Source organism: Pan paniscus, chromosome 23 (assembly GCF_029289425.2).
Source record: "Pan paniscus chromosome 23, NHGRI_mPanPan1-v2.0_pri, whole genome shotgun sequence".
In the NCBI taxonomy this organism is placed as follows: domain Eukaryota; kingdom Metazoa; phylum Chordata; class Mammalia; order Primates; family Hominidae; genus Pan; species Pan paniscus.
The window spans coordinates 51,038,004-51,064,141 of NC_085927.1; the positions used below are offsets into that span (position 1 = coordinate 51,038,004).

At 52.5% G+C, this 26,138-nt stretch overlaps 2 protein-coding genes across 7 annotated transcripts in view; one reads left to right on the forward strand and one right to left on the reverse strand.

The window, feature by feature from the left end:
- Positions 1 to 12: 12 nt before the first annotated feature.
- On the forward strand, positions 13 to 26,028 carry L3MBTL2 (L3MBTL histone methyl-lysine binding protein 2). Of its 5 annotated transcripts, XM_063603326.1 has the most exons (18): positions 156 to 212; positions 833 to 951; positions 4,504 to 4,741; positions 8,701 to 8,834; positions 10,889 to 11,012; positions 11,873 to 11,952; positions 14,169 to 14,286; positions 15,489 to 15,623; positions 15,955 to 16,043; positions 18,774 to 19,005; positions 19,479 to 19,555; positions 19,721 to 19,825; positions 20,548 to 20,695; positions 21,416 to 21,498; positions 21,843 to 22,077; positions 22,558 to 22,623; positions 24,293 to 24,409; positions 24,892 to 26,028. In XM_063603326.1, the coding sequence occupies exons 2-18, from the start codon at positions 934 to 936 to the stop codon at positions 25,002 to 25,004; spliced, it is 2,112 nt and encodes a 703-aa protein (XP_063459396.1). In that variant the 5' UTR covers positions 156 to 212; positions 833 to 933; the 3' UTR covers positions 25,005 to 26,028. The 5 variants fall into 5 exon arrangements, with proteins under 5 accessions (XP_003814669.2, XP_034805182.1, XP_063459396.1 ...); XM_003814621.5 differs by lacking the exon at positions 833 to 951 and having other exon boundaries at positions 13 to 212; XM_063603325.1 differs by lacking the exon at positions 156 to 212 and having other exon boundaries at positions 542 to 951.
- CHADL (chondroadherin like) overlaps positions 3,310 to 26,138 on the reverse strand; it is a 32,668-nt gene continuing 9,839 nt past the window's right edge. Inside the window, exons 6-7 of one of the 2 annotated variants that reach the window (XR_008622470.2) lie at positions 23,028 to 23,274; positions 3,310 to 4,759 (exon numbers count right to left, since the gene is read on the reverse strand). Coding sequence is in view for 1 of the 2 variants with exons in the window: in XM_034949290.3 (XP_034805181.1) it covers positions 24,457 to 24,483 (27 nt within the window). In the remaining variant the exon portion in view is untranslated. Of the gene's footprint in view, positions 4,760 to 23,027; positions 23,275 to 24,265; positions 24,484 to 26,138 lie in introns of those variants that run through there. The other variant, XM_034949290.3, reaches the window with a different exon arrangement.

The window sequence follows — 26,138 nt, forward strand, 5'->3', positions numbered from 1 at the left end:
ATAACCGCCCGCGGCTTCCCCGCCCACAGGGAGAGAATGGCGGGAGCAGGCACGGAACCGGCTTTTCCTCCTTCCTGCAGCGTGATTGGCCCGCGGCTCAGGGAGGCGACCAATGAGTGCTCTCGCGGAGAGCGACGAGGCCAATATGGCTTCCTGCACCTGGTGACGCTTGGCGAAACTGAGGTCTCATGGAGAAGCCCCGGAGTATTGAGGTGAGAAGGCGAGGACTTAGCGTGACTGGGAAAGGGAACTCCGAGAGCCTCGCTCCGTGGGCCCTTCTTTAGGGCTTTTAGCGACGCCTGGAGGGTGGAGGGTGGGAGGATGGATAAACTGAGGTAGTTAAACTGAGCCAGGGGCAGAGGCAATTGGCGTTACTTTTTGCCCCTCTCCTGCTGGGGCCAACGTTCGGCGAGGAGTTCAGGGAGGAACAGCCGTCCCTGGCCTGGGGGAAAGGGAACTAGGTTTAGGATCTGAGAGCTCCTGAATCTTCCTTATCCTGCTTGTCTCGTGGCTGTGTTGTTTAGGGCTTGTGAGGCCTGTTACATGAGGTGGGAAGTGAAGGGAGATTAAAGTTGGGTGAACATCACTCCTTGTCTGTAACGTTCACGTGCATTATCTTCCAGTACACTCACAGCAATCATGTATTATTCTTTCGTCTTTGTCGTTCAAGCCACTGAGGCTTAGAGGTGGTGCGACGCCCCAGGAAGTTACCCCGGCTGGAAAGTGAAGGAGATTGGCACTAAGTCTGTCCGCCTCCGAAACTTTGCCTGTTATGCTTTTCACATTGTACTGCAACCTGGAACCCACTCATCCTTTTTTTTTTTTCTTTCAGACGGAGTCTCGCTCTGTCGCCTAGGCTGGAGTGCAGTGGCGCGATCTCGGCTCACTGCAACCTCCGTCTCCCGGGTTCAAGCAATTCTGTCTCCACCTCCCATGTTCCTGGGATTACAGGCATGTGCCACCGCACCCGGCTAATTTTTGTATTTTTAATAGAGACGAGGTTTTGCCATGTTGGTCGGATTGGTCTCGAACTCCTGACCTCAGGTGATCTGCCCGCTTCACCTCGGCCTCCCAAAGTGCTGGGATTACAGGCATGAGCCACTGCACCCCGCCTCATCCTTTAATCATTTGGTTTCTGGGCACCTTATATTTAAGAGACGGGGTGTTCCTATGTTGCCCTGGCTGGAATGCAGTGGTTACTCACAGGCGTGATGACAACGCACTGCAGCCTCGAACTCTTGGGCTCAAGCAATCCTTACACCTCAGCCTCCTAAGTAGCTGGGACTATAGGTGGTCTCTGTCACCCTGCCTGACAAGGGTACCTATATTTGAATTGTTTCCTTGCTGGGTGCGGTGGCTCACGCCTGTAATCCCAGCACTTTGGGAGGCCGAGGCGGGCGGATCACGAGGTCAGGAGATCGAGACCATCCTGGCTAACATGGTGAAACCCCATCTCTACTAAAAATACAAAAAAATTAGCCGGGCGTGGTGGCAGGCACCTGTAGTCCCAGCTACTCGGGAGGCTGAGGCGGGAGAATGGCGTGAACCTGGGAGGCGGAGCTTGCAGTGAGCCGAGATCGGGCCACTGCACCACTGCACTCCAGCCTGGACGACAGAGCGAGACTGTGTCTCCAAAAAAAAAAAAAAAAAAAAAAATTGTTTCCTTTCTAGCATATTTGCATGTGTAGTTGCAAATATAAGGTGGAATAGCTCAAACATTCTGCAAGGGTAAACGAGAATAATCATGTGGAGAATAAGAATAGCAAGTCACACTTTTAGAGCTGTTACTGACTGCTGGAAATAGAACTAGGCTTTACATATCTTATCTCAATCTTCGTAAGAATTCTCTAAAGAAAGCTTATTACCTCTCTTGTAATGATGACAGCAGCAAGATAAAATACGCACAAAATCACACAGTTAATAAATGTTAGAGCCAGGATTCAAACTCAGGCAAATCAGAGCCTATGCTTTCAACCAGTAAAAATTGGCAACCTTTATTGAGCACTTACTATATGCAAGTCACTATTCTGAGAGCTTTGCCTGTATCGTCTCTTACTTCCTTTTTTTTTTTTTTTTTTTTTTGAGACAGGGTTGCTCTCTGTCACCCAGGCTAGAGTGCAGTGGTGCAATCATAGCTAACTGCAGCCTTGACCTCCCTGGCTCAAGAGATCCTCCCACCTCAGCCTCCCTAACCAAAACACCCAGCTAATTTTTTCCATTTTTTATAGAGACAGGGTTTCCCTATGTTGCCCAGTCTGGTCTTGAACTCCTAGGCTCAAGCACTCCTCCTGTCTCGGCCTCCCAAAGTGCTGGGATTACAGGCATGAGCCACCATGGCCAGCCCCCAAACCCTATGAAATAGGTGGTACTATCCTCATTGTACAGATGTGGAAACTGAAGCACTGCAAAATTGACTTGCTGCAGGTCATACAGCGAGTAAGCACTAGAGATGATATTTGAGCTCTGGACCAGAGGCCAAACTTTTCTCCTTTCTTCACACCTTTTTTTTCCTTTGAGACAGTGTCTTCCCTCTGTCATCCAGGCTGGAGTGCAATGGTGTGATCATGATTCAGTACAGCCTTGACCTCCCAGGCTCAAGCTGTCTTCCCACCTCAGCCTTCTGAGTAGCTAGAGCCACAGGTGCATGCCACCACCACCCAGCTTTTTTTTTTGAGAAGGAGTCTCACTCTGTTGCCTAGGCTGGAGGGCAGTGGTGCAATCTCGGCTCACTGCAACCTCCAACTCCTGGGTTCAAGTGATTCTCCTGCCTCAGCCTCCCGAGTAGCTGGGATTTCAGGCACCCACCATCATGCCCAGCTATTTTTTGTATTTTTACTAGAGACGGGATTTCACCATGTTGGCCAGGATGGTCTTGAACTCCTGGTCTTAAGTGATCCGCCCGCCTCGGTCACCCAAAGTGCTGGGATTATAGGTGTGAGCCACCGCACCCGGCTTTTTTTTCTTTTTCTTTGGAGACAGGATGTCGTTCTCTTGCCCAGGCTGGATTGCAGTGGCATGGTTATGGCTCACTACAGCCTTGACCTCCCAGGCTCAAGCAGTCCTTCCACCTCAGCTCCAAGAAGCTGGGACTACAGGCGCATGCCACCACACCTGGCTAATTGTTTTCTTTTGTAGAGATGGGGTGTGGCTGTGTTGCCAAGGCTGGTCTCAAACTCCTGGGTTCAAGCAATCCACCTGCCTCAGCCTCCCAAAGTGCTGGGATTACAGATGTGAACCGCCGTACCCAGGCTCTTCACACGTTTTCTGTTACATGCTGGGTAGATTCATATACATTATCTCATTTGCATCTCACGAGTCAAATATTTTTATTTTATAGATGAGAAAGTTGAAGCCCACAGAAGTTAAATGACTTGCCCAAGGCCCTATAGCTAGTTAGGATCAGAGCTGAATCTAGCGCTGTAGTACACACCAAGATGCCATAGTTATCTGTGTGTCATCTGCCTCTCCGATCCTCTTTGGAGCAGTCTAGGTCCCAAATTAACTTTTCTGTGACTTAAATTGTTTCTGAGTTGAGATCATTTTGATGTATATTGAATGGGGAGGAATTTTTGTTTTTCTTTTTGAGACAGCATCTCACTCCGTCACCAGGCTGGAGTGCAGTGGCGCGATCTTAGCTCGCTGCAACCTCCACCTCCCGGGTTCAAGCAATTCTCTGCCTCAGCTTCCCAAGTACCTGGGATTACAGGCACCCGCCACCACACCCAGCCAATTTTTGTATTTTTAGTAGAGACGGGGTTTCACCATCTTGGCCAGGTTGGTCTTGAACTCCTGACCTCGTGATCCACCCACCTTGGCCTCGGAAAGTGCTGGGATTACAGGTGTGGGCCACTGTGCCTGGCTAAGAATTAATTTCTAATATATCTTCTACCCCAGAAAGTCTTTGTGAAGTACCTTAGGATATTTCACTTTTTTTTTTTTTTTTTTTGAGATAGAGTCTTGCTCTGTCATGCAGACTGGAGTGCAGTGGCACGATCTTGGCCCACTACAACCTTTGCCTCTCTGCCCCAGCCTCCCAAGTAGCTGGACTACAGGTGCCCGCCACCACACCTGGCTAACTTTTTCTTGTATTTTTTTGTAGAGACAGGGTTTCACCCTCTTGGCCAGGCTGGTCTCGAACTCCTGACCTCAGGTGATCTGCCAGCCTCGGCCTCCCAAAGTGCTAGGATTACAGGCATGAGCCACCGCACCTGGCCCACATTGTTATACAGTATTCTATTTGAACCATGTTAAAATATCATCATTTGTAAATCCACAGAGGAGCCTGGTGAATTCCTAACACATATTTTCTGTCTTGTTAAGCTGTTGAATTGCATCATGGTGAAGAAATGTGTAAATAGGAGTAATGATCTTGGTGTTTGTAAAAGGGGTATTTGAAAGGTTCCCGAAAGTGTGAGGGGGCTGATAGCAGATCTGCAGCTTCTCCCCCCGTGCACTAAAGCCAATCATAATTCTTTCTACCTGGTTTGTGTCATCCTCCATTAGGAGACCCCATCTTCAGAGCCAATGGAGGAAGAGGAAGATGACGACTTGGAGCTGTTTGGTGGCTATGATAGTTTCCGGAGTTATAACAGCAGTGTGGGCAGTGACAGCAGCTCCTATCTGGAGGAGTCAAGTGAAGCAGAAAATGAGGATCGGGAAGCAGGGGAACTGCCGACCTCCCCGCTGCATTTGCTCAGCCCTGGGACTCCTCGCTCCTTGGATGGCAGTGGTTCTGAGCCAGGTGCCTTCAGCGTGTCCCCTGAGGATGGAGAGGAGATAGAAGATTATAGAGGAAGAGGGGGGTGGATATAGGCTATATGGGCAGAGCCATCCAGATGTAAAAGGCTATTAACTCTGATTTCTAAGGGATCAGATGTGTAAGGACCTGTAAGGGAGACAGAAGCACCCCAAGTAGCCACTGTGTTAACTTCCTTTGCTGAAGTCTAATTTCTTTTTTTTTTTTTTTTTTGAGACTTGAGTGTCGCCCTGTTGCCCAGGATGGAGTACAGTGGCATGATCTCGGCTCACTGCAACTTCCACCTCCTGAGTTCAAGTGATTCTCGTGCCTCAGCCTTCCGAGTAGCTGGGACTACAGGCACCCACCACCACACCCAGCTAACTTTTGTATTTGTTTGTTTGTTTGTTTGTTTGTTTGAGACGGAGTCTCGCTCTGTTGCCTAGGCTGGAGTGCAGTGGCGTGATCTCGGCTCACTGCAAGCTCTGCCTCCCAGGTTCACACCATTCTCCTGCCTCAGCCTCCTGAGTAGCTGGGACTACAGGCGCCCACCATGACGCCCGGCTAATTTTTTGTATTTTTAGGAGAGACAGGGTTTCACCACGTTAGCCAGGATGGTCTCGATCTCCTGACCTCGTGATCCACCCGCCTCGGCCTCCCAAAGTGCTGGGATTACAGGCGTGTGCCACCGCGCCAGCCTAACTTTTGTATTTTTAGTAGAGGCGGGGTTTCACCATGTCGGCCAGGCTGGTCTCAAATTCCTGAACTCAGGTGATCCACCCACCTCGGCTTCCCAAAGTGCTGGGATTACAGGAGTGAGCCACTGTGCCCGGCCCTAGTCTAATTTCAAATTGTGACTTCACTCATTCTTTCATATAACTAATGTGTATTCAGCACAGATTAGATGCCACTGAGTAGCATGGTGCTGCTTTTTTGTATAAGTATACCATGGATTTCCAACGTGGATGTTGAGAAGATAGGAAACCTAAAGTGTTTTGGTTACTTTCTGAGAAGGGACAAATAACTTGTGGTTTGGAAGTCAGGGTGGGAGTGGGGAGGTAATACACGATAAAGTGACCCTGGGTAGGAGGACTGGGTTGGGGGCGGGCAGATGAGAATCCCTATGGATCATCTGGAAGCCAGTTGACTTTGGAAATGTGATGCCTGGACAGCTGCTGAACCCCTGTGTCAGGGCCTCCCATGTGTGGGCTGCCTGTGAAGAGAGGCAGGCTGGATAGTCTGTGAGGACACTGCCATCCTTTAGATCCCAAACTTTTTTTGTTTTATTTTGAGGCAGGGTCTCACTCTGTCACCCTGGCTGCAGTGCAGTGGTGTGAAAATGGCTCACTGCAGCCTCGACCTCCTGGGCTCAGGCAATCCTTCCACCTCAGCCTCCTGAGTAGCTGAGACTACAGGTGCACGCCACCATGCCTGGCTAATTTTTGTATTTTTTTTTGTAGAGACAGGGGTTTTGCCATGTTACCCAGGCTGGTCTTGAACTCCCAAGCTCAAGTGATCCCCCACCTCAGCCTCCCAAAGTGCTAGGATTACAGGCATGAGCCACCGCACCCAGCCCCAAACTCGTTAGAAGAGTAATCTAATACTCTTTGCAGTTGAATCTTATTTCCATTCTTTTTTTTTTTTTTTTTTTTTTTGGAGACGGAGTCTTGCTCTGTCACCCAGGCTGGAATGCAGTGACATGATCTTGGCTCACTGCAAGTTCCGCCTCCCAGGTTCAAGCCATTCTCCTGCCTCAGCCTCCCCAGCAGCTGGGACTACAGGTGCCTGCCACCACACCCGGCTAATTTTTTTTGTATTTTTAGTAGAGACGGGGTTTCACCATGTTAGCCAGGATGGTCTCGATCTCCTGACCTTGTGATCTGCCCTCCTCGGCCTCCAAAAATGCTGGGATTACAGGCGTGAGCCACCGCACCCGGCCTTTTTTTTTTTTTTTTTTTTTGAAACAGAGTCTCGCTGTGTCACCCAGGCTGGAGCGCAGTGGCACGATCTTGGCTCACTGCAAGCTCCGCCTCCCGGGTTCACGCCATTCTCCTGCCTCAGCCTCCCAAGTAGCTGGGACTACAGGCACCCTCCGCCATGCCCGGCTAATTTTTTGTATTTTTTAGTAGAGACGGGGTTTCACCGTGTTAGCCAGGATGGTCTCAATCTCCTGACTACGTGATCCGCCCGCCTCAGCCTCCCAAAGTGCTGGGATTGCAGGCGTGAGCCACCGCTCCCGGCCTTACTTCCTTTCTATTTATATTGTCTTCTTTTCATCCCTTGCCTTTTATCTTTCTCCCTTCTATCCTCTTCCAGCCCTTCTCTTAGAATCTTAGGATTTAGAACTAGAAGGAACCATTAGAGACCATTTAGACCAGGGGTTCTGCACATTAGAATCATCTAGGGGAGCTTTTAACAAACTACAGGTACCAGTATCCCGTCACAGACCAATTCATTAGAATTTTAGGTTCAGGCTTTTTTTTTTTTTTTTTTTTGAGACAGCGTTTCACTCTTGTTGCCCAGGCTGGAGTGCAGTGGCGCCATCTCAGCTCACTGCAACCTCCGCCTCCCAGGTTGAAGGGATTCTCCTGCCCCAGCCTCCCGAGTAGCTGGGATTATAGACGCCCACCACCGCGCCCGGCCATCTCAGGCATTTTTAAAAGCTCCCCAGGTGGGTCTAATAGTGAAGTCACGGGCCAGGCATGGTGGCTCACGCCTGTAATCCCAGCACTTTGGGAGGCCAAGGCGGGAGGATCACAAGGTCAGGAGTTCAAGACCAGCCTGCTCAACATGGTGAAACCCCGTCTCTACTAAAGATACAAAAAATTAGCCAGGCGTGGTGGCACATGCCTGTAGTCCCAGCTACTCAAGAGGGTGAGGCAGGAGAATCCCTTGAACCCGGGAGTCGAAGGTTGCAATGAGCCAAGATGGCGCCACTGCACTCCAGCCTGGGCAACAAGAGCAAAACTCCATCTCAAAAAAAAAAAAAGTGAAGTCACAATTAAAACACTGATCTAGCTGGGCGCATTGGCTCACGCCTGTAATCCCAACACTTTGGGAGGCCGACGCGGCGGATCACAAGGTCAGGAGATTGAGACCATCCTGGCTAACATGGTGAAACCCTGTCTCTACTAAAAACACAAAAAAATTAGCTGGGTGTGGTGGCGGTGCCTGTAGTCCCAGCTACTCGGGAGGCTGATGCAGGAGAATGGCGTGAACCCGGGAGGCAGAGCTTGCAGTGAGCCAAGATTGCGCCAGTGTACTACTCCAGGCTGGGCGACAGAGCAAGGCTCTGTCTCAAAAATAAATAAATAAAACACTGATCTAGGTCAGTCCCTTTACTATATAGATGAGAAAATAGAGCCACAGAGGTTAAGTGACTTTGGCACTTTTTCTTCCTATAAATTTTTTCGCTTTTTTTTGAGACAGTGTCTTACTTTGTTGCCCAGGCTAGAGGTACAGTGGTGCAGTCATGGCTCACTGCAGCCTCAGCCTCCTGGGCGCAAGCAGTTTCCCCCCGCCAAATCACACCTGGCCTTTTTTTTTTGGCAACAAGGTCTTGCTATGTTGCCCAGGATGGTCTCAAATTCTTGCCCTCAAGCAATCCTCCCTCCTTGGCCTCCCAAACTGCTGGGATTACAGACAGGAGCTACCATGCCTAGTTTCTTCTCACTTTCCTCTGACAAACTTTTCAACACTCACCTGTTCCCCCAGTCGTCCTCATGGATTTCCATCAGCCCCTCTGTTGACATCTGTAGCCAAGGGAGGCCAAGCAGCAGCACTTCATTCAGGTAGATTCAGGATATACACACCAGTACCTCCCATTCCTCCTCTTATTCCATTAGCCTTTGTGGGGGCAGGGGCTCACCTGGTTAATGCAGTGCCCCAGGTTTTGAAGGGCCCATCACTTTGTTTGCTTTGAGGTGGCCATATCGGGTGAGTCATGTGCTAAGTTCTCTTCCCAGCTGTCTGTGAGATGTGTGGTATCGTGGGTACAAGGGAAGCCTTCTTCTCCAAGACCAAGAGGTTCTGCAGCGTCTCCTGCTCCAGGAGCTACTCCTCCAACTCCAAGAAAGCCAGTATCTTGGCTAGATTACAGGTGAGAGGCAGTCACTTGGATCCTTCCCGGTGCCTTTGGTGCTGAGACAGGAACCACCAAGTGACTGAAGGCCAGGGCCAGGAAAGTTTGAAAAGGTCCTTGCTTGTGGCCAGCTGGTATTTATTATGTTCTCAAACTTCAGAGGACAGAAGAATCCATTTGTGGAGCTTTTTAAATTATAGGTTCCTGAAGCTACCCTCCATTACCTACCGTCATCCCCCAGAGTCTGGTGTATTCAGTACATTTTAAACAAGAACTATGGGGGAGTCTGACACCCTTGGTCTTCACCCCACACTTTTATAAATCCTTTCAAAGGAAGTTGGGAAACAGGCCCAAGGTTCACCAGCCATGGTGGCTTCAGGAAGACCATGCCTCGTCGGACTCCATGTCACAGGCAGCTACCTAGAAAGTCTTGCCAATTTTCTAAATTACTGATATTTATAGAATCTTTAGAGATGGAAAGATTCTTGGATGTGGTGTTGAACCCACACATTTATTGATAAGTATACTGAGGTCCAAGGAGGTAGAATGACATACCTAGTGTGGCTCTGTAGGAGGAGAATGGCGGAATTGAGGCTGGAACCTCATCTCAGGGGCCTCATCTTACCTTGTTTCCCAGTAGCTGGGACCAGCATCCGCAACACTGCTTCCCAAATTTGCCTGCATGTTGGGATCACCTGGAAAGTTTAAAAATTATTGATGCTGGTCGGGCACGGTGGCTCACACCTGTAATCCCAGCACTTTGGGAGACCGAGGCGGGCGGATCACGAGGTCAGGAGATCGAGACCATCCCAGCCAACATGATGAAACCCCATCTCTACTAAAAATACAAAAATTAGCCAGGCGTGGTGTTGTACGCCTGTAGTCCCAGTTACTCGGGAGGCTGAGGCAGGAGAATCGCTTGAACTTGGGAGGTGGAGGTTGCAGTGAGCCGAGATCGTGCCACTGCACTCCAGCCTGGGGGGAAAAAATTATGTAAAATATACTGATGCTTGGGTCCTACTCCGAAAGGTTCTGATTTAACTGGGATGGCGTGTAGCCTGGACAGAGATTGGAAGAGCTCCCAGGTGATCCTAATGTGCAGCGAAGTTTGAGCACCACCGATGTTTATTAGAAATTGCTGTGTCCCAGATCCTTCGCTTACTGCTTCATACACTGTCGCCTTTGTGAGACAATTACCATTGTTTCCCCATTTTGTAGATTTTACTCAAGGCACCAAAAGATCCCTCTCTTCCGAGAGCTAAGAATAATATTGGTAATATTAATAGCTATGGTTTGGGAGTACTTGCTAAGGGCTTGACATTCTCAGTCCAATTAACGATCTTAAAAAATTTGATTTTTAAAAAAATTCCTTTTTATAAAGGCTCAGAAATTTTAGTAACTTACTTAAAGGTATACAACTAAAAACTGTAGAACTGGGATTTGCCCCGTAGGTTTGTTTGGGACTTAAACCCAGATTTCTGCTTCACTGATCTCTTTAGTAAATTCCTGGCCTTCCTGTTCAGTACTTAAGTTACAAAATACAGACCAGATCAGTGGCCATTCCCTTTGGAAAGGGAGGACCCCCTTTGAGTACCTGATGAAAGCCGTGGGTCCTCTCCCAAACATTCGCCTATGTGGACCCTCTCCCGAACATTCGCCTATGTGGACCCTCTCCCGAACATTCGCATATGTACAGAAGGTTGCCTCCCAGTTCATGAGCGTTTCTGGGCCCCTGTGAGGCCCATTCTTTGCTTTGGATCTATCAGTAGCGACACTGGAGGAAGGAGATGACTGAGACTTGAATCTGGGAGGACAGAAAGGCTTAAAAGATAGAACATGGGTCTCTCCCTGCTCTGCAGCACTGCCTAGCACCCCCTAGCACCTCCGACGCTTCCCCACAACCACCCCTGAGCTCAGGATTGTTATTGTCATCACTGTTTCACACATGAAGAAACTGAAGCCCAAAAGAGGTTAAGTCACTGGCCCAAGCCCAGGACTTCAACTTGGCAGCCCAAATCCAGACTCATGATCCCAGCTGCCAGGCTACACATAGCCTCTGTCCTCCTCTCCAGGGAAAACCACCGACCAAAAAAGCCAAAGTCCTGCACAAGGCTGCCTGGTCTGCCAAAATTGGAGCCTTCCTCCACTCTCAAGGGACAGGACAGCTGGCAGATGGGACACCAACAGGACAAGACGGTAAGATAGCAGAGGGCCCTGCTTAGGAAGCTGCCGTGGCTGGGGAGGAGACTGGGTTTGGGGTGGCCTTTCCTAGGAATGAAGACTGGGCAAACCAGCCAGGTAGAAAGTGCCCTAAGTCAGGGTCACCGCGGATTGCATCTTCCTCACCTGTTGGGTATTGTGGAAATTACCCAGAAAAATCCCTTCAAACACCCTTAAATTACCAGGACTCCTACCCATGATAATTCAAAAGCCAAGAATTGGCTGTTTTTGTTTCTCTTTGCTTTTATCCCTGTGGTTTCTGTTTCCCTGGGGCAACGAAGGCCCAGATATGGTTTGAAGGCAGGTTTGGAGAGGGGTGGTGGGATAAGGAAAGGAGCCTCTCTCTGAGTGTGTAGCAATTGCTAAGCAAGTTAAATGTATGCATAAAGCAACTCTGCTATCATTGTTCTGAGTTTCTAACTGAAATTGAGCTCAGCAGGCCGGAGCTCAGTTGGAGGGGCCCTGGTGTGTGCGCACCCCCTCCCCCACATTTAGATTGGGTGTGGCCAATCAGGTTGAGGGCGGAGGGAGGAATTTAAGCCCAGGGATATTTCAGTTTTCCCCTTTGGGGGAAGAAGGGCGAGAAATTTCCCTTTGAATGTTCCTCTACTCCTGAGAGTCTTGCCACCTTTCAATTCAGTCCTCAACAGTGGTCCCTCATGGCCACTGGTGGAGCAGGTATGGGAGTGAAGGAGGGTGTCGTGGGCAGCGCTGTGAGAGGGGCTGCTGGGGGTGGGGGACCTACCTCTGCAGGTCCCACAGGGCCCTTGGGGTCCAGGCTCCTGGAGTGGCTGCTGCGCAGGCTCCTAGTCTGACTCGTCCTCTCTGCTCTGCAGCTCTGGTCTTGGGCTTCGACTGGGGGAAGTTCCTGAAGGATCACAGTTACAAGGCTGCTCCCGTCAGCTGTTTCAAGCACGTGAGTGCCCTGGAGCTGAGGGAGGGAGGCCGGGGAGCCGGGCATGGAGCTGCTCCTTCACCTGCTTCACCAGGGCGGCTTCAGGCTGGACAGTGACAGTGGGGAGGTCTGGGCAGGAGACGGATGGCGTTACCACTCGCTCCATTTCATGTTTATGTCAAAAAAATCCTCCTACAAACACTTCTATCACCTGCTTGGCTTCACTCCCGGTCTGAAGCCCTTCAGTTTATTTACATAATAGAACTTGGTGCTAGCTGATGTCGAAGGGTCTTTGCAGTCTGAAACCCTTCTCTCCTTTCTCCCCCATTTGCAGCATTTTCCCATGGAAAGCAGGGTGCTTCTGTAGCTGGCCTGGGCCCCGTGGGCCCCGAGAGGCAGATGTGGATGCTCCTGGAGCCACTTCTGTAAAAGGCTCCTCGATGCGGATCACGTAAAAGCCAGAACGAAGGGCAAGGCCCTTAGGGGCGGGGCTTGAGCGCAAGAACCGAATATCCAGCAGCTGTGACGTGTGGAGCCTGCAGGCCGGGAGAGCAGAGCCCACAACAGCACTCTTGTTTTGTCTTCACACCACGTCCCTAAGCTCCGGGAAATCCAGGAGGAGGCCTCTTTAGTCTTGAGGAAGTAGGGAGTCTTTTACCCAGAGTAAGCCACTTCCTCTCCTCCTTTCAGAACTGTCACTGAACTCTGGGGAGTGCCCTGAACAATGACAGCTGCTGCTTGACTCAGCTAACTCACTCCTCTCGTCTCTGAATGGTTAATGAAGGTGCACCTCCTTCCTGCTGGAGGGGGAGCCTCTTTTTTGCCCTGAATTCTCTAATAGTTTCAGCATTTTCATTTCCAGGGAGTTGCATCATACTTGTGTCTAACACATATAATCCAATTTGCTTTGTAAAAAGCCTGCCCCTGGGTGCCTGGGCTAGCGCAACTGTGTCCGGGTTCTGTGATGAACTAAACTCAAGTGACCAGGGAGATGGAATGGGATACCTCAACTGGCTGAAGCCAGGGCTGAGAATAAAAAAGGTGAATTTGGCCAGGCGCAGTGGCTTACCCCTGGAATCCCAGCACTTTGGGAGGCCGAGGCGGGTGGATCACCTGAGGTGAGGAGTTCGAGACCAGCCTGGCCAACATGGTGAAACCCCATCTCTACTAAAAATACAAAAATTAGCTGGAAGTGGTGGCGGGCACCTGTAATCCCAGCTACTTGGGAGGCCGAGACAGGAGAATCCCTTGAACCTGAGAGGCGGAGGTTGTAATGAGCTGAGATTGCACCACTGCACTCCAGCCTGGGTGACGGAGCAAGACTCTAAAAAAAGTGATTCTCCCAAAGGAGAATCAAAAGTACCATTGGCAGGAAAGTGAGGATTAGGTACTGGGAAGGCAACTGAAACAGTCCAGTGCTGTCCTGGGGCACTTTATTTTATTTTATTTATTTTTTCGATATGGGAGTTTCACTCTTGTTTCCCAGAGCTGGAGTGCAATGGCACTATCTCGGCTTACAGCAGCCTCCCCCTCCCAGGTTCAAGCGATTCTCCTGCCTCAGCCTCCGGAGTAGCTGGGATTACAGGCATGTGCCACCACCACGCCCAGCTAATTTTGTATTTTTAGTAGAGACATGGATTCTCCATGTTGGTCAGGCTGGTCTCGAACTCCCAGCCTCAGGTGATCCGCCCGTCTCGGCCTCCCAAAGTGCTGGGATTACAGGCGTGAGCCACCATGCCTGGCCCCCTGGAGCATTTCAGTAGGAGGGGAGGTAGAGAGTAAACTTGCAGGTGGATAGCTGTGTGTAAACGAGGGGGTCATAATGCCCACAGCCCAGGTTTGCATGATGATTGAAGGAAAGTATATTTGTGCTAATATCAGCGCCCTGCCATTGCTCGGGCTGGCACAGGGACGAAGGGATCGAGGCTCACCAAGGCATCATGTGCCCAAAATGATACAGTAAGAAACCAGTCCTATAAAGATTTTAGGACTCGGTTCTGTCTGACTCTGGGTCTCTAGCCATCACCCTGCATCCCACCACCTCTACCTCTACTCCCGGCTTAGCTCTTCAAGGACAGGAGACCTCATCTCTTTATCTCTAGTGGCTGGTTCTGCACACAGTGGGTGATGTGAAAAGTTGAGGTGCAAACAAGGACTTGACTGAGGCCGTGAGGCAGTCTGTCTCCCCTGCTAGCACAGTTAGCTCACTCTCTCGGTACACTCTCATCGCCACACAGGTCCCACTCTATGACCAGTGGGAGGATGTGATGAAAGGGATGAAGGTGGAGGTGCTCAACAGTGATGCTGTGCTCCCCAGCCGGGTGTACTGGATCGCCTCTGTCATCCAGACAGCAGGTGAGTGTTTGGCCAGCGCAGGGCCAGGGATGTGTCTGCAGAGTGACATCTCTAGATGGGTGAACAGTGTTGTAGGCAGGAGTTGGCTTCATAAAACAAAAATCCCACCCACTGGAATTTTTGCCCCACTTCTAAGGATTCTTTTACCGGAGAAGGGAACACAGAGCTTGGCAGGCTTGGAAACCCCAAATTTTTTTGTTTGTTTTTGTTATTTTGTTTTTTTTAGATGGTGTCTTGCTCTGTCACCCAGGCTGGAGTACGGTGGCACGATCTCGGCTCACTGCAACCTCTGCCTCCTGGGTTCAAGCGATTCTCCTGCCTCAGCCTCCCGAATAGCTGGGACTACAGGCCACCTGGCCACCACACACGGCTAATGTTTGTATTTTTAGTAGAGACGGGGTTTCACTATCTTGGCCAGGCTGGTCCCAAACTCCTGACCTCAGGTGATCCTCTGCATCCCAAAGTGCTGGGATTACAGGCGTGAGCCACCATGCCTGGCTGGAAACCCCAATTTTTAAAGTTTGTTCCAGGGCCAGGTTTCGTGGCTCACACCTCTAATCCCAGCACTTTGGAGGCAGAGGCGGGAGGATTGTTTGAGCTCAGGAGTTCGAGACCAGACGGGGCAACATAGTGAGATACTGTCTCTATAAAAAATGAAAAAATTTAAAAAGTAAAATTCATTCCAAGGATGATCAGGTTATAGAGAATTAACTCTCAGCACCATTCCATAATGCTTTCCGAACTAGGAGCATGAATTTGTTTGGCTAGGACTGTTGTGGACAACAGGAATCCACTTGCCTGGAAGTATAGGTGCCAGAAGTCCAGCTTAGGCTAGAGAAAAGAGAAGGCTTAAGAACATACCTTCCCCAAGCTAGGCCCGGTGGCTCACACCTGTAATCCCAGCACTTTGGGAGGCCGAGGAGGGCAGATCACGAGGTCGGGAGATCGAGACCATCCTGGCTAACACGGTGAAACCCCGTCTCTATTTAAAATACAAAAAAAAATCAGCCGGGCGTGGTGGCGGGCGCCTGTAGTTCCAGCTACTCGGGAGGTGGAGCTTGCAGTGAGCTGAGATGGCGCCACTGCACTCCAGCCTGGGTGACAGAGCAAGACTTCGTTTCAGAAAAAAAAAAAAAAAAACAGAAAGAACATACCTTCCCCAGCTCACCCTCCCTCACAGGTGCCCTTTCCTTTCCTTTCAGGGTATCGGGTGCTGCTTCGGTACGAAGGCTTTGAAAGTGACGCCAGCCATGACTTCTGGTGCAACCTGGGAACAGTGGATGTCCACCCCATTGGCTGGTGTGCCATCAACAGCAAGATCCTAGTGCCCCCACGGAGTGAGTTGATGAGAACATTTCCTCTCTTGTTCCTGTAGGGCCCCTGGTAGAGGGAGAGTCCTCTGCTTGTGTTAGGTAGAATGGGAGTCCTCTGTCTTGTTAGAACAGAATCCACTTGCCCCCTGGCTTCCTGCCCTCCCCATCCCAGAGGCCCGGGGGCAGATCCACGTGTGGAATCTGATGTTCTCAGATGAAGTCATTGCTGGCCTGAAGAGGCAGCTATTTTCAGTCCCCACTGCTGAGGGGTCCCCACTCTGGGTCGGCACTAGCGCCCCTGTCAGTGGAGGTGTTGTCAGTCTGTGTAACCAGGATTCTGCTGGTGCCTCCACAGCCATCCATGCCAAGTTCACCGACTGGAAGGGCTACCTCATGAAACGGCTGGTGGGCTCCAGGACGCTTCCCGTGGATTTCCACATCAAGGTCGGCAGTGAGCCCTTAACTGATGTCCCTCCTTCCGCTCTTCCATTTTTCTGCATCCTGCATGCCACTCACTGGAGCATGTTACCTAAGACCCCTTGCCTGATGATCTTCAGCAGCTCCACATTTTGCAAGGCTGGAGACAAATGCTGCTGCTACGTGGTTGCCATCTGCCTTTCTAGCCTGGCGTCGGCCACTGCCCCACCCAGACTCTGCTCCTACTGCTCCAGTCATGCTGCTTTGTCTGCCTTTTGCTCTTCCGGAACCTTACCTTTGCTCGTAGAATTTTTCAGAAGTGTTCACTCAATAGATTTTATTAACATACTTTTTTGTTTTTTGGGAGACGGAGTCTCGCTCTGTCCCCCAGGCTGGAGTGCAGTGGCGCGATCTCGGCTCCCTGCAAGCTCTGCCTCCTGGGTTCACGCCATTCTCCTGCCTCAGCCTCCCAAGTAGCTGGGACTACAGGCACCCACCACCACGCCCAGCTCATTTTTTTGTATTTTTAGTGAGATGGAGTTTCACCGTGGTAGCCAGGATGGTCTCAATCTCCTGACCTCGTGATCCATCTGCCTCGGCCTCCCAAAGTGCTGGGATTACAGGCATGAGCCACCGCGCCCAGCCTTTTTTTTCTTTTTGAGACAGAGTCTCGCTCTGTTGCCCAGGCTGGAGTGCAGTGGCATAATCTTGGCTCATTGCAACCTCCGCTTCCTGGGTTCAAGCAATTCTTCTGCCTCAGCCCCCCGAGTAGCTGGGATTACAGGTGCGCACACACCACCATACTTGGCTAATTTTTGTATTTTTAGTAGAGATGGGGTTTCACCATATTGGCCAGGCTGGTCTCGAACTCCTGACCTCAAGTGATCCACCTGCCTCGGCCTCCCAAAGTGCTGGGATTATAGGCATGAGCCACCATGCCCAGCCTTACATACTTGTTTACAAGGCACTGTGGGAATACAAAGAATACAGACCCTGCCATCCAGAAATCTCTAGTCTGGCAGAGGAAACAAAAGCCATGCACACAAGTAATTGTAATATAGCCTCGGTTCTGAGCCAGGGATGTGCCTGGCACAGCACAGGGTAAGGCCCGGCCTGGGGCGCCTCTGGGCTGTCTGATTCTGTCTGGTGTAGGACTCCTGTGTGGCACAGAATCATCTGTGTGGCATTTAATTTTAAGAAATGATTTAGTAAAAATTAAAAAGTCACATATATACATGGTAAAAGTGACTCATACCTGTCTCAGTGTCTCAGCACTTTGGGAGGCCAAGGCAAGAGGATCACTTGAGGCCAGGAGTCTGAAACCAGCTTGGGCAACACTGTGAGACTTCGTCTCTTGAAAAAAAAAAACATTAGCTAGGCACGGCACAGTGGCTTACTCCTGTAATCCCAGCACTTTGGGAGGCCGAGGTCAGAAGATCACCTGAGGGCAGGAGTTCCAGACTAGCCTGGCCAACATGATGAAACCCTGTCTGTACTAGAAATACAAAAATTAACTGGGTGTGGTGGCATGCGCCTGTAATCCCAGCTAACTCAGGAGGCTGAGGTGAGAGAATCGCTTGAAACCGGGAGGCCGAAGTTGCAGTGAGCTGAGATCGTGCCACTGCACTTCAGTCTGGGCCACAGAGCGAGGAGACTCCATTTCAAAAAAAAACAAAAACTAACAAAAATGGCGTTGGATTGTGGGCTGCACTGTGTTGGCTGTAGATGAAGAGAACATGGCAGGGAAGGCAGCCCAGAGGGGCCCCGAGCCAGGCCTTACCCTGTGTTTTCTCTTACTCTCCTGAGTGAGCTGCTGGGATACCGGATGTGGGACAGGCAACTGGTGTCAGGATGTATCCCAAGCCCTTGAGCTGGGCCAGAGGGTCTGTCTGGTTTAGGACCCCTGTGTCAGCTTTGCCTGTTGGCTGCTTTGTGACCTCTGAGACGCTTTCCTTCCTGGTGTGTTTGGAAATAGCACTGCTTAGTCTAGTCTAGGCTGGTTCTTCCTGACCCAGCAGTGCCCTGGGGCTGGAAAAGCCCTACACCCTACCTGTTCCCTGCCCCAGGCAGGACAGCACTGAAGTCACAGTGAACAAAAAGAACCTCCTCCTCTGTACCCCAGCACCATGGCTCTCTGTAGAGCAGCTCGAGGGCATCTTGGTCACCATCCCTCATTAGGTCAGTTGCTACCAAGGCACTGTGAAAGCACTGCAGAGCTGCAGCCCATCAGGGTCAGAAAGGGACACAGGAAGACTCAGTTCTCTGGACATGAGTCTTGTATGTGCCACAGGCAGAGGGCTGGGAGGGGGCGGGGAGGGCAGGATGCCTGGGGATCAGAGTGCAGAGCCCATGAAGAGCACAGGCTGCACACCAGCTTCCAGGGCCAGCTCTGGCACAAATGAGTCTGTGTAATTCTGGGCAGGCGTGACCTCTGGGTCACTTTTCCTTAGTCTAAAGTGCGTTTTGTGATTTGCATCAACTCATTGGCGTTTTGGTGGCAAGAAGTGGCATGCCCACTGCAAGCCGTGTGCCTTCCCTCTGTGTCCTCCTAGGGAGAGCTGTTGCCTCCCTCTGTGTCCTCCTAGGGAGTCAGGGCCAAGGTGAGCCTGGCAGCGCAGGCAGTCTCATCTGCCACCTCCCGACTGACTGAGTGTGGGGGATAACACCACACCTTCCCTGTCCTCCACTCACCAGAGCAGGAGGGTGGGTGGGAAGAGCCCTGAGCCATAGCAGGCCTGTGTTCTGACGTCGTTTCAGATGGTGGAGAGCATGAAGTACCCCTTTAGGCAGGGCATGCGGCTGGAAGTGGTGGACAAGTCCCAGGTGTCACGCACTCGCATGGCTGTGGTGGACACAGTAATCGGGGGTCGCCTACGGCTCCTCTACGAGGATGGTGACAGTGACGACGACTTCTGGTGCCACATGTGGAGCCCCCTGATCCACCCAGTGGGTTGGTCACGACGTGTGGGCCACGGCATCAAGATGTCAGGTTAGCAGAGCCCCAGGCCAGAGGGACTGCATGCTATGCTTCCCCAGGGACGGAGTGGGAGCACCTTCCTACTCGTCACAGCAGGTCAGCAGGTGGAGGTTGGCATGGCCCCCCTGCAGTGATGATACTGAGCTCCAGAGAGCTTGAGTAACTTGACAAAAGTCACTCCACTCAACTTGTGAGTGGTAAAATCAAGATTTGAACCCAGATGCTACCAGCCCCGATCCTCTCCCCTGTCAATGCGGGAGCAGTCTGGGTTTCGAGGGCTGAAGAGTCCCTACAGAGAGCTCTTGATGTTTTCTGGACTCAACCTTTCTGTCTGCTACTCTGGGGTGGGGGGTCCTGAGATACAGAGATACAGCTGAGAATACGTGCAGAGCAGCCCCACATTCCCAGGGGAGGCGCGTGGAGATGGCCCAGGAGCCGCCTCCAACTCCCTTCTCTCCCTCATTCCCTATCCATCTCCTCCGAAGAGAGGCGAAGTGACATGGCCCATCACCCCACCTTCCGGAAGATCTACTGTGATGCCGTTCCTTACCTCTTCAAGAAGGTGAGGTTCAGCTCTTGGGCGCTTTTCCCCTCAGCCATGGGTCCATTCCGGGCCTGAGGGACCTGGCTCTTCCCCTGGGACCATCCCTTTCCCTCCTGAGGCCTGCTTCCCTCACCCTTCCTCCTGGCTTGCCCAGGGAGTCCCCAGCTGTCCCATTCCTTTAAGGTACGAGCAGTCTACACAGAAGGCGGTTGGTTTGAGGAAGGGATGAAGCTGGAGGCCATTGACCCCCTGAATCTGGGCAACATCTGCGTGGCAACTGTCTGTAAGGTGAGCCAGGGGCCGGCTCTCCAGCCTCCAGATTTCTGAGGGGGGGGACCCATGTGGCCCAGAGCTCTAACGCCACTCGCCACCATCAGGGGGTCTGTGTCCCAGCCTCTCATCACTGGCTGCACCCAGAGTCCCTGACTTTTGTGAGCGGGGCCTGGCCTGCCCCTTGCTCAGAATCTGCTTTCGTGTCAGGGTCCAAGGCTCCGTGGACGAGTGCTTATTCAACACCTGAGCCTGGTCCTGTGTCAGAGTAGGCCCCTCCCTGTCACCTCACTGGGGCCTTCTTGCTGTGTGCTATCTCCTTTGAGTGCTGGCCTAGGCAAGAGCCACAGCTGGGGTCACCTTGCTCCAAACCTCATCGCCTCATCCTGAGCAGCACCCCCACCCCTCCTTGGCCCTCCCGGAGGAGGCTGCTGACTCGTCCTCGCCGCGGATCCGCTCCATGCCGGGCGCGTGTGCTCACCCAAGAACACGGTCCAACAGGATGGACGCGGCCCCTGCTGGCGTGGTGTTTGCTGTCTAGTGGGGAAGAGAAAGAATCCCACGCGTATGCATCACAGAAGTACTGTGTGCCCCAGAGAGGCTCAGGTGTCCTCCAGGAGGGCCATGCCCTAGATCCGTTTGGATCCATTTGCCTCGTGTCCCTATTGGGGTGCGGTACCAACCCAGGATGGGGTGCAGTTCATGATATGATCTGTCTGCCTGCTCCCCCCACCCCCCAGGTTCTCCTGGATGGATACCTGATGATCTGTGTGGACGGGGGGCCCTCCACAGATGGCTCGGACTGGTTCTGCTACCATGCCTCTTCCCACGCCATCTTCCCGGCCACCTTCTGTCAGAAGAATGACATTGAGCTCACACCGCCAAAAGGTAAGACTAGAGAGGCCACCACGTGCTGGCGTTGCCATCAGAAGGGGCAGGGTGTCCAGGCGCGGTGGCTCCCGCCTGTAATCCTAGCACTTTGGGAGGCCGAGGCAGGTGGATGACCTGAGGTCAGGAGTTTGAGACCAGCCTGGCCAACATGACAAAACCTCGTCTCTACTAAAAATACAAAAATTAGCCAGGCATGGTGACAGGCGCCTATAATCCCAGCCACTCGGGAGTCTGAGGCAGGAGAATTGCTTGAACCCAGGAGGTGGAGGTTACAGTGAGCCGAGATCATGCCATTGCACTCCAGCCTGGGCGACAGAGCAAGACTCTGTCTTCAAAACAAAACAGAAGGGGCAGGGCGTGGCCACAAGCCCAGATTCCTGGTCAAGTCAGGCCCCAGAAGTGTAGCATTTCAGGGTGTATGGGAAAGGTGACAGAGCCCACCACCAGCCCTTAACTGCTGGGCTGACCCTACCCCATGGCCAGTGTATGGTTGATGAACAGAGCTCCCACTTATCCCATTGGTCAGTGAACAACCTATACAACAGGACTGTGGTGCTAGAGCAGGTACTACCCTGAGGGGATGAGAAGAAGGCTGCTGGGGAGACTCCATGCTGGGTCCTGACCAAACTGCAGAGCTTCTTCAGCCATGTGTCCTTTCCCCCTGCCCACTTCCTGCTTCCCCCTCTCCCTCTGCATCTGAGCTTTCTGCTCCTCCAGGTTATGAGGCACAGACTTTCAACTGGGAGAACTACTTGGAGAAGACCAAGTCGAAAGCCGCTCCATCGAGACTCTTTAACATGGTGAGGAGACTGAAGTGGAGCAAGGGGCCTGCGGTGGCCTCAGGACAGGCCCTACCTGCTGCTGTCAGTGGTGGCAGTTCCTACTCTTTCTCTCGAATCTCTACTGCTGACATCAGCCACTTTCAGGGGGAAGTCCCCAGCTATGGCCTGGGCACTCCAGTCCCTCTTCCATGGAGGGCGGTACTGGGAGAGGTGCAGTGGGTTATTGTCTAGAGGAAGCTGCCCCAGCAGCCATTCCAGTCCCCGCCCCTCCCTGCCAGTTCTTCAAGTGCCTCCGGGCCCGGGCAAGCCTGCTGGGGTAGGGAGCTGACTGGCTTGGCCACTGCCTCCTTTTTCTGCCCCAGGATTGCCCAAACCATGGCTTCAAGGTGGGCATGAAGCTGGAGGCCGTGGACCTGATGGAGCCCCGGCTCATCTGTGTGGCCACGGTGAAACGAGTGGTGCATCGGCTCCTCAGCATCCACTTTGACGGCTGGGACAGCGAGTACGACCAGTGGGTAGACTGCGAGTCCCCAGACATCTACCCCGTCGGCTGGTGTGAGCTCACCGGCTACCAGCTCCAGCCTCCTGTGGCCGCAGGTGTGGGCTCTCGTGGCCCTAAGAGGCTCTGACTTTCTTTCCTCTTCTTTTTTCCTTCTTCCCCCGCCCCTGTGCCCATCTCCGTTCTTTGGCATGAGGTGGAGATGTCTCATGGACCACTCTAAGTAGAGAGTGAGCCCTGTCACCCAGCCCCTGCTCCTGACTTCTCTGTCTCCCTTTCCCTCTGGCCTGCAGAGCTCCTTCCTTCATCTTGCCCACTCTGTCATATGTTCGTGCCCTTGTGCACCCAGGTAAACTACCCAGGTCCCTCTGAGCAGCCCTGGTGACAAGGGTGGGAAGAAGGGACAGCTGTTCTCCAGCCCCTCCTCCAGCCCTGCCCTCTCCTCATTGCCCAGCTTTGGCTTCCTGTCTTGGGGTGTCTCGTGTGGGAGGGTGGATGGGGTCTCGGGATGCGCCTGTGCCCTGTGTCCTCCCAGGGACCCTCTTCTCATCTCTTTCACCCTTGTCTTTCAACAACAGAACCGGCCACACCGCTGAAGGCCAAAGAGGCCACAAAGAAGAAAAAGAAACACTTTGGGAAGAAAAGTAAGTGCTGCACCGGTGCAGCCAGGCTGGTGTGGGTCCGGGAGCAGTGGGCCTGCGTCCCTGGGAGCAGGCGGGGGTCAGCCCCCAGGCACTGGTTCCCAGGTGCTGTCCTACTGACGTAGCTCTCTTCATGTTCCTGTCCTGTCTCTTTTCCCTTGCCCTTTGGCCTATGGGCCTTTCACCCTGTCTCTGGGGACCCAGACCATAAATAGGGAGTATTCAGTCTCTGGCCATGGTCAGGGTGCTGAGGAAAAGAGGTAAGAGATTGAGGTTGGGGGATCCCATCCCTGATGCCCCATGTTCAGAAAAAAACAGCCTGGCCTGGGCAAGCCGCAGCTGCTAGGTTCTAAAGGAAAAGCCACAGGAAGAAATAGAAGCTGTCTCTCCAAGGCTGTCATTCTTACCTCGAGACCTCTTTGAGGGTGGGAGAGGGTGGCAGTAAAGGCAGGCAGCTGAGTGGCAGGACTCCACCTGGCTCTCGGGCCGTGGGTGTCGTTTCCCTTGGTGGGGCCTCACTCTACAGATTCTGAGCCCAGCTTGGGTTCCACTTGAGGGGCAGAGCGGGAGCAGGCAAAGCCATCCTTCAGAGCCGCAGGCCTATGACAGCGAGGTGGGCTCCACAGTGTGGTACCATGTGGGGAAGAGGATGTTCTGAAACAGAAACAAGGTCCCTTGGGCAGGGTTGAGATTGAGTGAGGCGGCCAGGCGCGGTGGCTCACGCCTGTAATCCCATCACTTTGGGAGGCCGAGGTGGGCGGATCATGAGGTCAGAAGTTCCAAGACCAGCCTGACCAACATGGCGAAACCCTGTCTCTACTAAAAATACAAAAATTAGCCAGGTGTGGTGGCAGGCGCCTGTAATCCCAGCTACTTGGGAGGCTGAGGCGGGAGAATCACTTGAACCTGGGGGCCGGAGGTGGCAGTGAGCCCAGATCGCTCCACTTCACTCCAGCCTGGGCGGAAGAGGGAAACTCCATCGCACAAAAAAAAAAAAAAATTGAGTGAGGGTGTGGCATTTATCCAGCAGGCAGAGGCTCTGTACCATTCAAACGGTAGGACCGGGAATGGTGCATGTTGTGGGAAGAAATCAACAATCAAAAACGGGGGCCGAGTGTGATGGTTCACACCTGTGATCCCAGCACTTTGAGAGGCTGAGGTGGGAGGATCTCTTGAGCCCAAGAGTTTGAGACCAGCCTGGGCAACATAGCGAGACCCCTAATTTAAAAAAATGTTTTAATTAGCTGGGTATGGTGGCACAGGCCTGTAGTCCCAGCTACTCAGGAGGCTAAGGTAGGAGGATCACCTGAGCCTGGGAGGTCAAGGCTGCAGTGAACTGTGATCACCCCACTGTACTCAAACCTGGGTGACAGAGTGAGACCCTCTTCAAAAAATCTTTTTATTTAAAAAAAGATTTTAAAAAGCAGTTACAGCCACGACTGCCTGGGGCTTGGTTTGAGGGAGGTGGTGGTATTACTTCCCACTGGAGAGAATCTGAGCTCAGGGCACACAGCCAATAAGATGTGTTGTCAGAGTTGGAGTCCAGGCTTTCTGTCCCCAAACTGGCATTTTTCCCTCTGCCACGCTCCCTGACCACTGGGTGAGACCTATCCCATAAAGCCTTACCTAAATACAACCCTAATGCTGGGTTTGAATCCATTTTTATTCAAAGGGAAAAGAATCCCGCCCACCAAGACACGACCCCTCAGACAGGGGTCCAAGAAGCCCCTGCTGGAGGACGACCCTCAGGGTGCCAGGAAGATCTCGTCGGAGCCTGTTCCTGGCGAGAGTAAGAGCCACCGGGCTGGGTCAAGGCAGGACCAGCCTGCTCCGTGCTCAGAGATGACCCTTCTCCTTCCCCACCTGGGCACAGAAGAGTAGAGTCAGGTTTCTTCGGCATTTTCTGGGCACCAAGCAGTCCTGTACCACTGGACCCAGGTTGTTTCCCAGACACGCCCCCAACTGTGAATGGAGCTGAGTCCCCCTCTAGCCCAGCCCCGGCCCCTCCTCCTCCTCCATCTCTACCCCTACCTCTAGTGCTTGGCAGGGTGGTGACAGATTGGCACATGGCAGTGTCGTTGGCATAGCCTGCCTGGCTTGGGGCCTTGGCCCTTTACTGCTGCCACTGCCCTCCCAGAAGGGAAGCTGGAGGGTGAAGGTGCATCCTAGGCCCCCATCTGTAGGGAGCCAGGTCCCTTTCCCAGCTCCTCCGCCCCCACCCCTCCCAGAGTTATTTACTCGCCCACCCTCCCGCCTCCCCTCCCTCTTCAGTCATTGCTGTGCGTGTGAAGGAAGAGCATCTAGACGTGGCCTCGCCCGACAAGGCTTCAAGTCCAGAGCTGCCTGTCTCCGTCGAGAACATCAAGCAGGAAACAGATGACTGAGCCTTCCTGCCTCCAGCCTGGCTTCTAGCTGGAAGCCAGCCCAGGGTTTCTCTACCACCACCACCATGCCTCCACCTGACTTTGGCTTGGAGACTGATCCTCTCTGTGTAAATTCTGCCCGGTGCTGTGAAGGCTGGACGGTGGAGGACCTGCTGGGGTCTCCCGGGACCCGCCTGTTGCTTCTGCCCTCCCCTGTGGAAAGGCCTATATGACGGGCCGCCAGAGGCCCTGGAACTCGTCTGTGAACCACCTTCTCCAGCCAGAGTTCCCAAAGCTGGAACGCTAGCTGCCTGCTCTTCCTTAAGATGGCCTCCCCCTGACCCGCCACGGCCCTCAGTTGCCAGGGATGGGGCCACCACTGTCACACTGTGGAACACAAGACAGTGAACTCTGTCTGCCTGAACGAGTCATGTAAATTAAGTTCTAGAGCAGCTCTCTGAGCAGGATAAGGTCCCCTGACAGTGAGTTGTGGGGTGGGGGCAGCCTCTGCCTCAAAAATTCACCAAGCAGAATGCCTCTCAGCCTCATGTGTTGGTCCTCTGCTCCTCCTAGCTCCCCAGGGATGTTGGGGACCCAGCTTGTCTCGGCAGCTAAGAAGCAGTGACCAGGATGTGGATTTTGGCGAACTGTGTGGTGGCCTTGAGCTGCTTTCTGTGTTTGTGAGGACTGACTCCCATTTCCTAAAGGAAATGCCCCCGGGGAGGACATTGGGAGGAAGATGGCCTGAGTGTGCACTTTGGCTCTGCTACCTGCTCCTGAAGCCCCGCTAAAAATAATTCATCCAAGATTCCTTTGTAGTTAAAGGGTCCAGTTCCGACTGGAGCCTCTGGAGGGAGAGCTGGGCTTGTATGTTCTTTTGGCCTTTTGTTCCTACCTAAATGAAGAAACCATGCCTGGAGGGGCCGTGAACACAGAACCCTCAAGACAAGGATGACAGAGCTGGAGGACACATCTAGCTGCCATTGCAACCTCACTGGGCTCCCCAGACTTTGTGTATGAGAAATTAAATCCCCTACTTGCTTGAGTCCCGTTTGTTAGATCTCTATTCCTTGCAGATTGTGTTCTGACCCCACCCCCCCACCTCGTGGTATCGATTATGAAGGCCACGTGAGTCAAGACACAAGTGTGCAAGGC